The sequence below is a fragment of the Ruditapes philippinarum genome, unplaced genomic scaffold (genome assembly GCF_026571515.1).
Source record: "Ruditapes philippinarum isolate M1 unplaced genomic scaffold, ASM2657151v2 ctg4582_1_1_1_1, whole genome shotgun sequence".
Lineage (NCBI taxonomy): Eukaryota > Metazoa > Mollusca > Bivalvia > Venerida > Veneridae > Ruditapes > Ruditapes philippinarum.
The window spans coordinates 35557-49584 of record NW_026866420.1 but is presented as its reverse complement, the minus strand read 5'-3'; the positions used below and the strand labels follow the sequence as shown (position 1 = coordinate 49584).

The window sequence follows — 14028 nt, the reverse complement described above, 5'->3', positions numbered from 1 at the left end:
ATCACCCTAAATAACAACTTGTATTTTAATAATACATAATAGGTAACAATTTTCATCAAGTTGTCATTATTAAGACATTTGAGCCGCGTTACGACAAAACCAACATAGTGCGTTTGCGACCAGCATGGATCCAGACCAGCCTGCAAATCTGCTCAGTCTGATCAGGATCCATGCTGTTCCCTTACCAACTCTATTACAAGTAGAGAAACTGATAGTGAACAGCATGGATCCTGATCAGACTGCGCGGATGCGCAGGCTGGTCTGGATCCATGCTGGTCGCAAACGCACTATGTTGGTTTTGTCGTGACGCGACTCATTTCAATTTACCAGTGAGATATAAAGGATATCACTCACTGTATTCCTAGCTTTATTTCTCCCCTGTTTAAAAGATTAGAAAATAATTAATGCTGATAAGAATCAATATGTTTTCAAGTTATAGTCTTTGTTCTTATTTCTTTGCATTCTTTGTTCTTATTTCTTTGCATTCTTTGTTCTTATTTCTTTGCATTCTTTGTTCTTATTTCTTTGCAGGTTTGTGACAATAAGATTATATAGAAAATTTCTCAATATGAATTCTCAATGAGGTATATTTAATATTCTAGTTTCATAAAGCAACAAAAGAAAACCTACTATATGAATGTGGACATTATTTCAACTCCTTTTATTTCAGGCACAAAAAAGTGCAAATTTAAACAAACAATTTTGCAAGTAAAAAAAATTATCCATTGTACAAGTTCATTGTGAACATTTATATACATATAAAAACCAGCTATGACTTTATCAAATTCTAAGCTAGTCCATCTTCTATACTGTTCTTTTAAATGAATTCCCCTTGCCATTTAACATTTGGCACTGGGTATTTCCATCGCACAGACATCTTTCTGAAATCTGTAAGTGTTTCTTCAAAGTCATAAAAACCAAGGTTGTCCAAAACTTCATACACACCTGCCCGACCTCCAACCTGTAAAATGAAGTTAATAGATTATTACAAGAAAATTTATACAATATACTTATATACATAATATACATAAAATATCATTTATTTCTAACCCTATGATGAAAAGACACACAAAAAACTGTAACAGTTGTTTACAGCTTTTATAAAAAAAATTATGAAAGCTGAAAAATCCTTAAAATAACAAGAGCTGTCGGTAGGACAGCAACGCTCGATTATTCTTAGTGGTTGATAGTAAAAAAAATGCTTGATACAGTTACCACCTCCTGTTTACAGGTTGGGGTCATGATGGTGAACAAGTGTGCAAAGTTTCAAAGCCATATGTCAATGGACTTTGAAAATATTTGAACTATTACAAAAACTTTAACGTAAATTCTAAGTCAAAAAAGGGGCATAATTCTGTCAAAATGCTTGATAGAGTGTCCTCCTCCTGTCTACAGGTTTGGGTCATGATGGTGAACAAGTGTGCAAAGTTTCAAAGCCATATGTCAATGGACTTTAAAAATATTTGAACTATTACAAAAACTTTAACGTAAATTCTAAGTCGAAAAAGGGGCATAATTCTGTCAAAATGCTTGATAGTGTTACCTCCTCCTGTCTACAGGTTGGGGTCATGATGGTGAACAAGTGTGCAAAGTTTCAAAGCCATATGTCAATGGACTTTGAAAATATTTGAACTATTACAAAAACTTTAACATAAGTGACGCAGACGCGGACGCCGACGCTCGGGTGACTACAATAGCTCTACTTATTCTTATCGAATAGTCGAGCTAAAAACTGTCAGTTATTATGACATGGTAATCAGTGAAATAATGTTAATTCTAACACGACCCGCATTTTTCACTATTGAACATAGAAGAACTGAACAGTGTGTTATTATGCTATAAAATCACTGTAAGACATTCTATATTTAGACATGTGACGTAATCATTATACACGTGACGTAACCACTAAAAATGTGACGTGCTGAAAATAAGTACAGACACAAATTAGGCGCAATTTAGCTAATTATCATGTACGGGCAGCATTTATTTGTTGATGTCATGTTAGAATCGAAATAATATATCCAAATCAGTGATTTTATTGCTTGATAACATCACTGTTTGTTGTTCGGATGCGCATCATTATATCACTCTACGCTCTCATGATATAATTCCCCGCATCCGAACTCCAAACAGTGATGTTATTGAGCAATAAAATCACAGTTTGGGATATATCATTTCTTAAATAATGGATACTCAACTAACAAAACTAAACAAAATATTTCTAAAGAACAAATAAAATAATTATATATAGCCTATTTAAAAATACAACTAGCTACAATTTCCAAAGACAATGACATTCACTTTGTACTCTTAATGGTTGTGTGGTGACTTGTGTGGGGGAAAAAGGATTTTGATGTCAAAATCTCTGGAATATTCTAAAAATCAAAGTAGAACATATCAATTACAATGCATTATAAGCAAAGTAAAAGCATAAAACAAAATTTAATTTAAACCAGTGGAAAGTGAGTTGTACAGACAAAGTTCAGACAGCAAGTCTTTCACATATCGCATCATGCATTGACATATGATGCACTATAGATCTGCCACCCTTAGGGATATTAAAATGGTACCAGTCAATAGTAATGTGAACCAGATATATGTCACATCTCCAAATGATTCTTGGGCACGAACAATCTACTGTACAGAATTGACTTAATGCATCAATAAACAACTTGATTTAATTTATTCAATAGCTAGCAGCCTTGCAGGGTCCTAAAGTCATTAGGTTTATATATGCATGATTTCACACAATTATTCTGTCCATATAACATGCATTCAACTGGGAAATAAAAAACATAATGTTTTTGCATCGTAATAGTCAATTTACATATTATCAGTACACTTGAGGTGATTCTGCTCTGACAAAATAAGGTCATCACATGGCATACCAGATCTTTATTATTATGACATTTAACTTCCCGTTAGCTTTTTCATTTTGTGGAACTGTCCATTACTAATTTTGATAACAAGATGGAAATTCAAAGTTATTCAGTCAACTATACATAGCCTGTTTAAACTGCATGGATGTGCAGTCTGGCTTGACTCTATATTGGTGGCAAATGCTTATTACTTTTGATTCCATCAGGGTAAGATTTCACTTTGCTTGGAGAAATATGTAATCTCCTACTATTATTTATATGGTGCTTAATTTTGACACAATATAATGGAGTAATATTATGTACTTTCACTAGGTGATCATCTGATTATGCAAAATATGATAAAACTGTTAATGAGACATTGTTATTTGTTGCACAGTCTTGTGTCATATATCTCAACTGCAGTAGCTATTTTTTTTTATAATAATAATAGCCTAACAAAAAGATGCTTACCCATATTTTGCAAAACTAATGAGGGAAAGTAGAACATCCAATTTTAAAACTCTGTGATTTGACTCCATTAAATTCATACCCCAACTAAATATAGAGGGTGTAAATATTTATAGAGATAGGCCAAGGATTAGGAAAAATGGGCCACCCTTTTGTTACTTTCTTTAGATGTATAAAGGCCATAGTGCCTAATATGCTATTGTTTCAGACTGATACAGTAGGGAAGACATAAAAATAAAACAGATCATAGCACTATGATAAAGTATAAGTAAGTGTGATAAAGATAAAACTTATGATAATATTATCCCCACTATTAATTTTACATGTCATGAATTCAAGTAATCAATGAATTAAAGTTCAAGTTCCAACCTCTTTCATCCATTTACTGAAGGGTCGTTTCCAGTGTGTGCTTGCATCACAGTGTAGATAGGCATTAAACAGTATAAGGTAAACATAGCGTTCTAGGAACAGAATAGACTGGCACAGTATCTGTTCCTTGGCATGCTCAGTTTCACATTTCTTCAACTGGAAAAAAAGGTAAGAAATGTCAATATAAAAATGTGATCTAAAGAATCTTTGCTACAACTGATCAGCTCCTAGTTGCTATTGGTTACCAGTACTAAGTCACTTAAATAGTCATCACCAGTACTGATATATTGGCTTCTCAGCATGAAAATATAAACTAATCCATCTAAATTGTTCAAGAACAACAGTAATAGACATACACATAATCTAAATCATCAAAGAAAAACAAGCAGTGTGCCTAGGACTGTAAATTGCCATGCTTATCTAAGCCTGTATCCATGGTAAGATAAATGAGCCGCATCATGACAAAACCAACATAATGGGTTTGCGACCAGCATCCGCGCAGTCTGATCAGGATCCATGCTGTTCGCTATCAGTTTCTCGTCTTGTTATATGGTTCGTAAGCAAACAGCATGGTTCCTGATCAGACTGTGCGGAAGCGCAGGCTGGTCTGGATCCATGCTGGTCGCAAACCCATTATGTTGGTTTTGTCATGACGCGGCTCAAATGCACAAAGTCTTCAATTTGAAACACAGCTTCATAAAATAGTACATTGAAAGTAAGGCATACAACAATAGTGTTTTTTTTTTTATACTGGTACAATAGGGCTGCCATTTCAAATGGTACAATAGGCCTGTCCTTTTTAACAGGTACATTTATAGGCCTGACATTTATATATTGTTACAATTGGCAAGACAAAATGCCTGTGTCATTTATACTTATACGATAGGCTAGAAATTTAAATTGGTACAATAGCCCTGACATTTATAGTAGTTCAATATGCCTGTTGTAACTGTGATCACAAATATTTAGTTCATATAAACAATGGAAATGTTCAAACCTGAAAATCAATGTACCTGCAGAATTTATTTCTGAATTGAACCAGATAACTTATACTTTTAAACCATGTGGGAATCACAAAGCATTGATCATAAATTTCACAAAACGAATGACTTTTTTTCCCTCATCTCATTATAACAGATAAAACTATCTCATTTAACACAAGCTTTCTGAAAACTGAGATTTAATTTCAAAATTTCTGGACAGATTAGAGCAGCATCATCCTGGAGATTTAATTAATGGCGTTAACGAATAGCGCCTACTATGACAATGAGATCAAAGAAGTTTAAATCCCCGAACACCTCTGCCTCATTAGTCAGTCTGCCTCTCTCAAGTTAATTTCTTTTCTTTGATTCACAGCTCTGCAGAAGCTTTCCACAGTTAATACCTGATAGTTAATAACTTGTCAGTTAATAACTGGAATTAATTTTGTCATCAAGAGAGCTAGCTATAGTTATCACCGTTCACTGCTAATAACCTGCATCAAGCCGACAGCTTCTATTGTAGGCCTACCTCTAGAAATGTATGCCTTAACTCTTTTGGATAAAAGATGATATTAAATCTCATCTACCATAAATACAGAGCTTTCCATTGTTAATCATAGTTAATGATGAAGAAAATACCAGCAAAAACAACATGTTTATTCAAATGTTTGTTGTTCATATGAAACATTTATCATAAGTAACCTTTTAGTATGAAACACTTACTGCATAAATAGAAGTTTAAGTATAAAAATGCACCATTGATTTTTTTTCCTGTGAAATACCTTCCATATAAAAGTTATTCAAGATAACATTTTTGTATGAGACAATTACCTCCATAAAATGTAGAAAATGTTACTACGCATGTATTCCATAGAGACACTTATCCAATAAAATGTACTCAAGATAGAATAGCTATTCTGTATGAAATAGTCAATATAAAATGTACAGAATTTTTTTTTTAAAATATCAACAAAAATATACCAAAGATATCTTTTTACATGTAAAAATAACAAAGATAACTTTTCATTAAAAAATTTCCAATATAAATATCCCAAAGATAACATTTTATATGAAACACTTCCAATATCAAAATATTATAAACATAACTTTTTTCAAATCAACCAGTTACCCTAGGAAATGATTTGACAGCAATGCTGTTGACTGTTTCAAGAATGTATCTATATAAACTTACTCTATTATATGTAACAAAGATAATTTCCCTCATGTGGAACATCATAGGGGTCATTGTGTTGAATATTTCGTCCAGTATGAAGTCCACTTCTCTCTTCACTTGTTGACCATTTGGTAACATCCTTACCAGCTTCTGTACAATCTGTTAGTTTTAAAAAAGAATGTTACCTTTGTCATAAAATATGCCTACCCGTGACAAAAGCCTTTGGTGAAAATATTGGCATATGGATAAAAAAGGTGTGAGTAGGGAAAAAAGTTTGACTATTTCTAGCACTGGATAGAAAAAGTTCAAGGAAGGCAATTATTACAATGAAAAATGTACATGCGACTAAAATTCTAAGCAAGAATTAAGACTCTGTCTGATGTACATGAAATTATAGTGGGTCCTGAATTTGGTAAAGGGCGAAGAATATAATATCATGTAGACAATTTTTCCTTGCCCTCCCTGCATGACCTTGACCTATAACAGACCTGGTTTATAGGCGTGACACATCCCGTGATTGTGAAAATTTATATCAAGTAATAGTCAAATCCCTCTATGCAGAAGATAGAATGTTGACAAAACTGAGCCCTGTCTGCCAAGTTTGATGGAAAGTCCCTTAATTGATTTATGTTAGTATGTAGGAGATGTACAGTAGAATCATTTACACCCAGCTGATCACCCTGCCAATAGTCAACTATTTGACCAAAGTACTAAAAAATACTGATGGAAGAGGATTTTCCAATCTTGAAAAATGTTTCATTCATAGCTTTTATGAACGACAATTTTTTTAAAGGGGGTGGTAAGTCTGAAGGATGTCATAATAATGCTTCTTCATTTTACAATCTGACCCTGATCGTCACAGTATCTATGATATGCCATGCTACTGCACTCACAGATCTCCGGAATAAATTGTTACAGACAGTCTATATAGATTGACTAATAGGGAAATGTAGTAGTTTCCCATGAAAACATGCACAAATCTATTTTCAAGTATTTCCATGAAATGGCATTCAAGAAATTGATTACTTTTTACCTACAATGTAATGTATTTTTGAAAGTTTTCTGATTTTCTCAAATGGCATAAAACTATATTTTTACATGAATATTTTAGCTCTTGGGCCTTATATAATGCAGATGCCTAATAAATGCTTTAATTCTGTATAATTAAATCAGAAACACAGACAAATATTATCTAAATATGATATCTTATATTAAACAAGAAGACCGAGGATATGTTTTCCAAGCAGAAATATTGACTGACTATTGGAAGACCTAATCCGATCCAGTGCAAGATACAATATATACTATATACACCAAATTTAACTTGTTGTCAAGACCATAATTGCAGCACATTATTGCGCTTATTTTATCTGGTACATTAGTTTTCAGAACGAGTTCAAAAGTTCAGCATTTTCTTTCCCTTAATGAGATCACACAATAAGACTGAGAAAATAAGGCTTTAAAATGATTCCCGACTCATACAATGTCATTTCTATGACCTGGTTCATATTAGTATTTCTCTTCCTATTTTTTTCTTCAATCAAGCTCTAATATTTACGCATCTTATTCTAATCAGATCATTCAACAAAACTGTGTTTATATAAGGTTTAAGCCTGACTATTTGTCATTTCTATATTCTAAGATTTTGCTCTTTTTTAATTAAATTAAAATGCCAGATTATATCTATAAGATGAAAAGAGCCACTTTAAGTGCTATATAAAAAAACACTTAGCATTCAATGCTGCGATGATATTCAGCAATGATTACTAATATCTTATATAATTATTAATAGGAGAAATTGGAAAATATAAAATAGGATATGAAATTGTCTTCAGGGAGCATGTTCTAACCAAAGGGGAGATGTGGTCTACTAGTGCTTAATGAGTGTGTCTCTCAACCCAAGGTTCCTAGGTTAGAGCCTTCCTGGGTTCATGACCCGATTATATATTTCTTTTACGTCACCAGTACTGGATACTTTTAGGAAGCGTACATGATAGAGATTCAAAATAAACTACAAGCTTTCATTGAAATTAAGCTTAAACAAATAATATTTAAACTAACCAAAAAAATTGAACACATGACTCTTGCCTCCAAAGGTAACTGGCACTTAAGCAAGATAATCAAGGTAAAGATTTTAATCTATATTACACACTGTACTTACTAATAATTTGTATCTTAACCTTTACAAATCCAATTTCCCATTTGCAAATGACATTGTTGCTTATGCAAAATAGCCTAAGAAATGACAAAAATGAATGATTTTTGATTTTTGCATTGAGTAACTATTTATTACTTGGCAGCATGCAATGGGAACACTATTTTGCCAGAAAGTGCTTATAAAATGACATTGCATGTTAAAATCTAAAAGGATGACATTTGAATGGAACCCTAAAATTAAGGTGGAAAGGAAACAATCAATTCTGTACAACAATCCATTAAAATTTTGTAATGGCTGACTCGATCATCTGTATAAAGCAGTTGCTGCTCATTTTGACAGTTAGCTACAACAATTCAATCCATTAAGGTGTTGATGTTCCCACATTATCATCAACATGTGTCAAGTATTACAGCATTAACTTCAAACACAAATATAAATGGGCGTATTAACTTGAAATGGAAACAGATAAAGAACATCTCTCTGAACAAGATTTATGTGATAGCATCAGTCATAAAACATATAATAAAAGAGTGCTGCACGAAATGTCAATCTTACAATTTTGTGTTAGAGATGACATAAATATTCTTTTCAAACTTTTTTAAGAAATAAATTCCAGTCAGCAGAATATTGTCAAAATCATATCTGTTTATTTAATGCTTTTTTTGTGGATTAATAATTGATTAGTTATGAGAATACTATTTTTGAAGCTCACTCCATGAAATAAAATTTGATCTTACATAAAGAACCTAACAAATACCGTTTATAAAATAACAGCTGTCAGAGGAGCTTAATCCACTCTCTTCAATGCTGGATTATAGTATAATGTACATTTTCTGAATAAGAAGATAATCATTCTGAAATAGCAGTCACATTGGCCTTGGCTGATAGTGGCTAGCAGAACTCATCACAATGCATTCATATATCAAGCTTTAATGCAATTATTTAAATCATTGACAATAAACAAAAACTTAATCATTTTTTTACAAAGGTCAACCATTATAAACATCTACCAGTGGATTACAAAGGTCAATCAATCCTAAAGCCTATAAGTGTGCTACACAGATCAACCAATTCAAACGCCTACAAGTGTGTACCAAGACTCAAAGCAATATACATGTATTGCTAATGTTGATGTAACATTTAAGGCTTTGTCATATAGGTCATTTAGTCTTAAAGCAAGGAGCTCTAATATCATTCTTTCAAAATCAAAATATTCATGACAAATTCATAATGGCAAGGATTTATAAAGCTAATGAAATTTTGAATTAAAGGGACCAGGTACAAAACTTATTTCAGTTAGTGCTGTTTTTCATCAACCATTGTTGAATAACCATGTTGAGAATTCAAAATGGAATTGAAAGTCTATTTTAGACAGACAAATATAATGAAAAACATACATTTATTATTACATGTTCATACTTACAATGAATTCTCCTTTTGTATACTGAGCATTTGGACAGCTTATTCGTTCTTGTTCACCTTTCTGGGAGCCTTTTGGGAAACCCTGTAATATAACATATTAACATTAAATAAAGCATTCTAAAAATTACATTTTGTCCAAAGGACACAGATTTGCCCATATTAAACTGTTTTGTCATGAAATATTTTGTCAGTCAAGCAACTATATCTCAAGCCCCCTTAGTGAAGACATGAAAAAGGTAAATATACCAAATCAACATTATAGAATAAATTAACAAAACTTATTAACATAACTAATTTTGAGCCTTTTGTTATTAAAGCAATGCAGTTGCCTTGGTTTTGTAATTTGAAACTGATTTTATGAATTTTGACCCTAGTCAGTTCAAACCAATGTGAAGTTTATGCTGGAACTGAGTTTTATGCTTTTGTGTAAAGGTCTCATTTTTTGAAATTACTTTACTTTCTCAACACTTGTGCTATAAATCTGAATTTCTTATACCTTCTGCATAGAACAAGCACAAAATATGACTATTGTACAATTATGTAAATAATGTATATTTTTTAAGATGCTGCAATATGCACAAGTCTGGAATAAAATTTCATTTTGTTTTGTTTCCACATGCTGTAAGAAGAGACACAAATACTGCCAGCTGATAAATTGAATATTTTGAAATCACAATAGTCTAAATTGACAGTAGACAATTAATAAATCAAGCCTTGAAATTAGAAGCATTCCACAATTACCAAAACTTAATGAAGGTTGAAAGCATACCTTCATATGGCACAATGTGAGACCAGCCACAGCCATGGCAAATGTTGAGCGACTTTTCCCCGTTCTACAGAAGAACACGAAGGCTGTACTTGTATTGTTCTTTAGACGTTCTTGTTTGCAGTGGTTACATACAACCTCCAATAGGTGGTCAATATCCTGACATATACATGAACATTTATATAATATAAACTTTTCTTGTTTTGATTAAAAGGCAAAATGAGATTCTTTATCACAAACTTGAATAACTAAGTCATTTGGCTTTAATCAAAATGGCTAAAAATAACTTATATATTAAATGATGATCCACATTCAAAGTCTATAAAGTATCATGAGCAGCTAAACTTAAGTCAGTACTTTTAATATTAAAGTTACATAAATGCCCATCCAAGTATAAATAAACTTGACATTTTGCCATTATTATGTTTCATTTGATATTTTACAATGAATAAAAAACAGACTAATAATAATCCAGGTAACCAAGAGAAATTTAGAAAAATATTGTTCAAAATGTATCAGTAATGAAGAGTGTGGCAGTCTTCTTATCATTCAGTGATTTTATATTGTATCATAAATAATTTCATTTATCAGTTTTATTGGTCAATCACCATAATAATTGTTAATCTTTTGAAATATATTACTAAATACTAGTTCAACTCAACTTGACAGCAAAAAATAAGCATAATATCGCTTTAATGCTACCCACCATAGATTTCAAAGTAACATATTATTTGTGCCACATATTAGTTTAAGTTATTGTAAAAATTAAGAGGTCCAAAAGCCAGAAAAGATCATCTTTTAAAATCTTTCATACAACTTGGGCACATAATATTGAAAATTATAAAGATAAATAAATAACTATACTCAACAATTAAACTGAAATCAATATTTTTTTATGATTCTTCCCAAATGAGTTAAAAATATTAAATTTAAAAAACCTTTTCATTTGTATGTCATTTTGCTCTATAAAAATGAATATTTTACACTAACGTTATGAAATTTTGAAGGTATCCGGACAATTCCCCTCCCGGACGATTCCCCTCCCAGTTAATTTGAATGTTTTTTCACAACCCGGACATTTTCCCTCCCGTTATTTTTTTACGGCGGACAATTCCCCTCCCGTTCTTTTATCAACCCGGACAATTCCCCTTCCGTTCTTTTAACAACCCGGACAATTCCCCTCCCGCTGTTGTCAGAGCGGACAATTTCCCTCCCGTGGCTATTGAATATATATAATTATTATATAATATTTTTTATTTGAAAGGTATATACATTTTTGCAGCGGCAAAACAATAAAAGAACATTTGATAAGAACAAAAAAACAATTAAGCTGTAGATTCTTGCAAAGAATATATTATGCACATGTTATAGTAAATTGAACTGTCATCATCGTCATTATGATTATAAAATCATATTCACCATATTGAATCATCATTTTGATTTTATATATGATTGAACACATTTGTAGGAATATTCTCCTTCATTTTTAATTGGTTTTGCAATCAAGGACACATTTAATTAAGGGCGGCAATGATTAAAGATTTTTTTATTGACAGTTTGTTTATCTTAAGCAGCGGCGGCAATGATTAAAGGCGGTATAATGTCACTTTTGTGAAATAATGATTGTTAAAAGTTCCGATCTTTAACAGTTTATTGTTAAGAGTAAAAACTGTCATCTTTAAAAAGAATGGTTATAGATTTTTTATACGCAATGTGAAAAAAACGGGAGGGGAATTGACCGCTCTGCTAAAAAATGGGAGGGGAATTGTCCGCTCTGCTAAATTAACGGGAGGGGAAAAGTCCGCCCTATTAAAATAACGGGAGGGGAAATGTCCGGGTTGTGAATATGTAAGGGGAATCGTCCGGGAGGGGGATTGTCCGGGATTCAATTTTGAACACTCAAGTTATTGGTATAGACCTACATCAAATGGTATAAAAAATATCAACAAAACAAATTAAAATGAAACAATTTCAGTCCTTTTATGACAAACAAAAAAACTTGGTCGAGTCCCTTTAATGTCAGGTCTAATGCTATTACTATGATGGACATTCAAGACGTTTATCCCTAAAGAATAATTTATAAATCAACAGCATATTAAATCGCAATAAATCATGCAATATCATTACTCTTTGCTACTTCTCTGAATAATTTTGAAATATGCATAATATTTTAGTGCTCCCATGCCTAAAATGCATCAAAATTAATGTCAATTCCAATTATGATGAAAAAATGATCCTGAAATTTCTAAATAACAATATTTGTTGTTTTAACTGTCATCATGTAATATTATCAAAGTGAGTGTGTAAAATATTTTATTCAATTTACTTTTTCAGTAGGGCTTTCATCACAGAGAAGGGGTATTCTATAATAAGACATATCCAGGGTTTGTAAACGTTGGTTTTCAGCAAGGTCAAGTATTGTATAAGCTTTGTGAACATCCCTCTCTATGGGTGGGTCTCCTAATTCATTGTATATCTGCAAGGAATAGCAAGAAGTTTATTATAGAATATGACAAGAGCTGTCTGTAAGACAGTGTGCTCAACTATTTTAAGTGCTTTAGAGTAAGAAAAGGGGCATAACTCTGTATAAAGGTAACTCAGGGTTATTGAACCTGTGCCCATCATGTTAAATAATCACAGAGAACAAGTTTTTAAAGTTTTGACTTTTTTTTGCGATACCAACTTACATGCCAAAACTTAACAAAAGTGTGATTGGGAAACCGCCACTGGGGAGAGTACAATAGCTCTCCATATTCTTTGAACAATCAAGCTAAAATAATATTTAAACAGTATCAATTCTCATCATTGCAAGCATTGAGTTATAAAATTTTTAAATAGGCAAAGTATTTCACTTGGCATCAGTTTGGTAAATTCTTGGCAGGATATCCAAAAGCTGACAACTGTTGTATATTACTTTATACAAGGTATCCCATTGCTGTCACAACATCATCATGGAGTATTGCAAAGCTGTCACAAGTTTTATTATTTATAAATTTGATTTTAAGTAACACTGACATTGTTGTTTGTATATTATATGTTAACTTTCCACCTTTTTCTGATTGAGGAAACCCCTGGTACCACAACTATGATTTCAGGGTTCAACTTCAAACATTTTAAAATTTATCTATATTCAGAAAGACATTTAATGATATGACAATAGCAGATGTAGAAAAAATCTATTTCAATATTTAACAGTATTCATTCATTTCTTATTTTCTGTTTCTTTTTATATAAGAGTTCTGAAAATATTCATTTTTTATCAAAATTCAAGATTTTTGTAATTTTTCTTTTTTATCAAAATTCAAGATTTTTGTAAATTTTACCTGGAATGTTTTGTATTTTCTGATCAGTCTCTTCAAGGACTCCTCTCTGTCCTGTAATGTACAAAAATGTTTCATTGAGAAAATGTTCTACTTGCATAGGTTGTTACAAACATACAAATCATAATATGTTAAATGAAAATTTTAACAGACTTATATGTCATGGAAAACTAGAAATGTGTCAAAAGGGCACTTATGCCATCATTTCATATGCTGTTACAGTGGCATTTTTACTTGCTTAAATATGCATATTTTATAAAATAAAAAATTTATCAGTATGTAATGTATACATAATAAGTTGCACAAATCTTTCTCTAGTTGATGGCTGGACAAGCTACAAGTGGTCAAGGCCAAAGTTACCTTTCCTTTAACCTACTGATCTCAAAATCTAAAGGGTCATCTACAACTCATGACCAACCTCCATATTAATATTAAGAATGTGGACCAAATGGTACTTTAGTTATTTGTCAAAGCTATGGTGACCTTAACCTTTCACCTAATGACCTCAAAATC

The 14028-nt window shown here is 31.9% G+C and overlaps 1 protein-coding gene across 1 annotated transcript in view; it reads right to left on the bottom strand.

Annotated features, from left to right (window-relative positions):
• Positions 1-231: 231 nt before the first annotated feature.
• The window catches only part of LOC132732419 (paladin-like), a 34221-nt gene continuing 20424 nt past the window's right edge, over positions 232-14028 (bottom strand). The window contains exons 9-15 of the mRNA XM_060718834.1: positions 13519-13569; positions 12522-12671; positions 10199-10354; positions 9431-9511; positions 5868-6008; positions 3696-3851; positions 232-961 (exon numbers count right to left, since the gene is read on the bottom strand). Of these exons, the coding sequence (XP_060574817.1) occupies positions 818-961; positions 3696-3851; positions 5868-6008; positions 9431-9511; positions 10199-10354; positions 12522-12671; positions 13519-13569 (879 nt within the window). The 3' untranslated portion in view covers positions 232-817. The remainder of the gene's footprint in view (positions 962-3695; positions 3852-5867; positions 6009-9430; positions 9512-10198; positions 10355-12521; positions 12672-13518; positions 13570-14028) is intronic.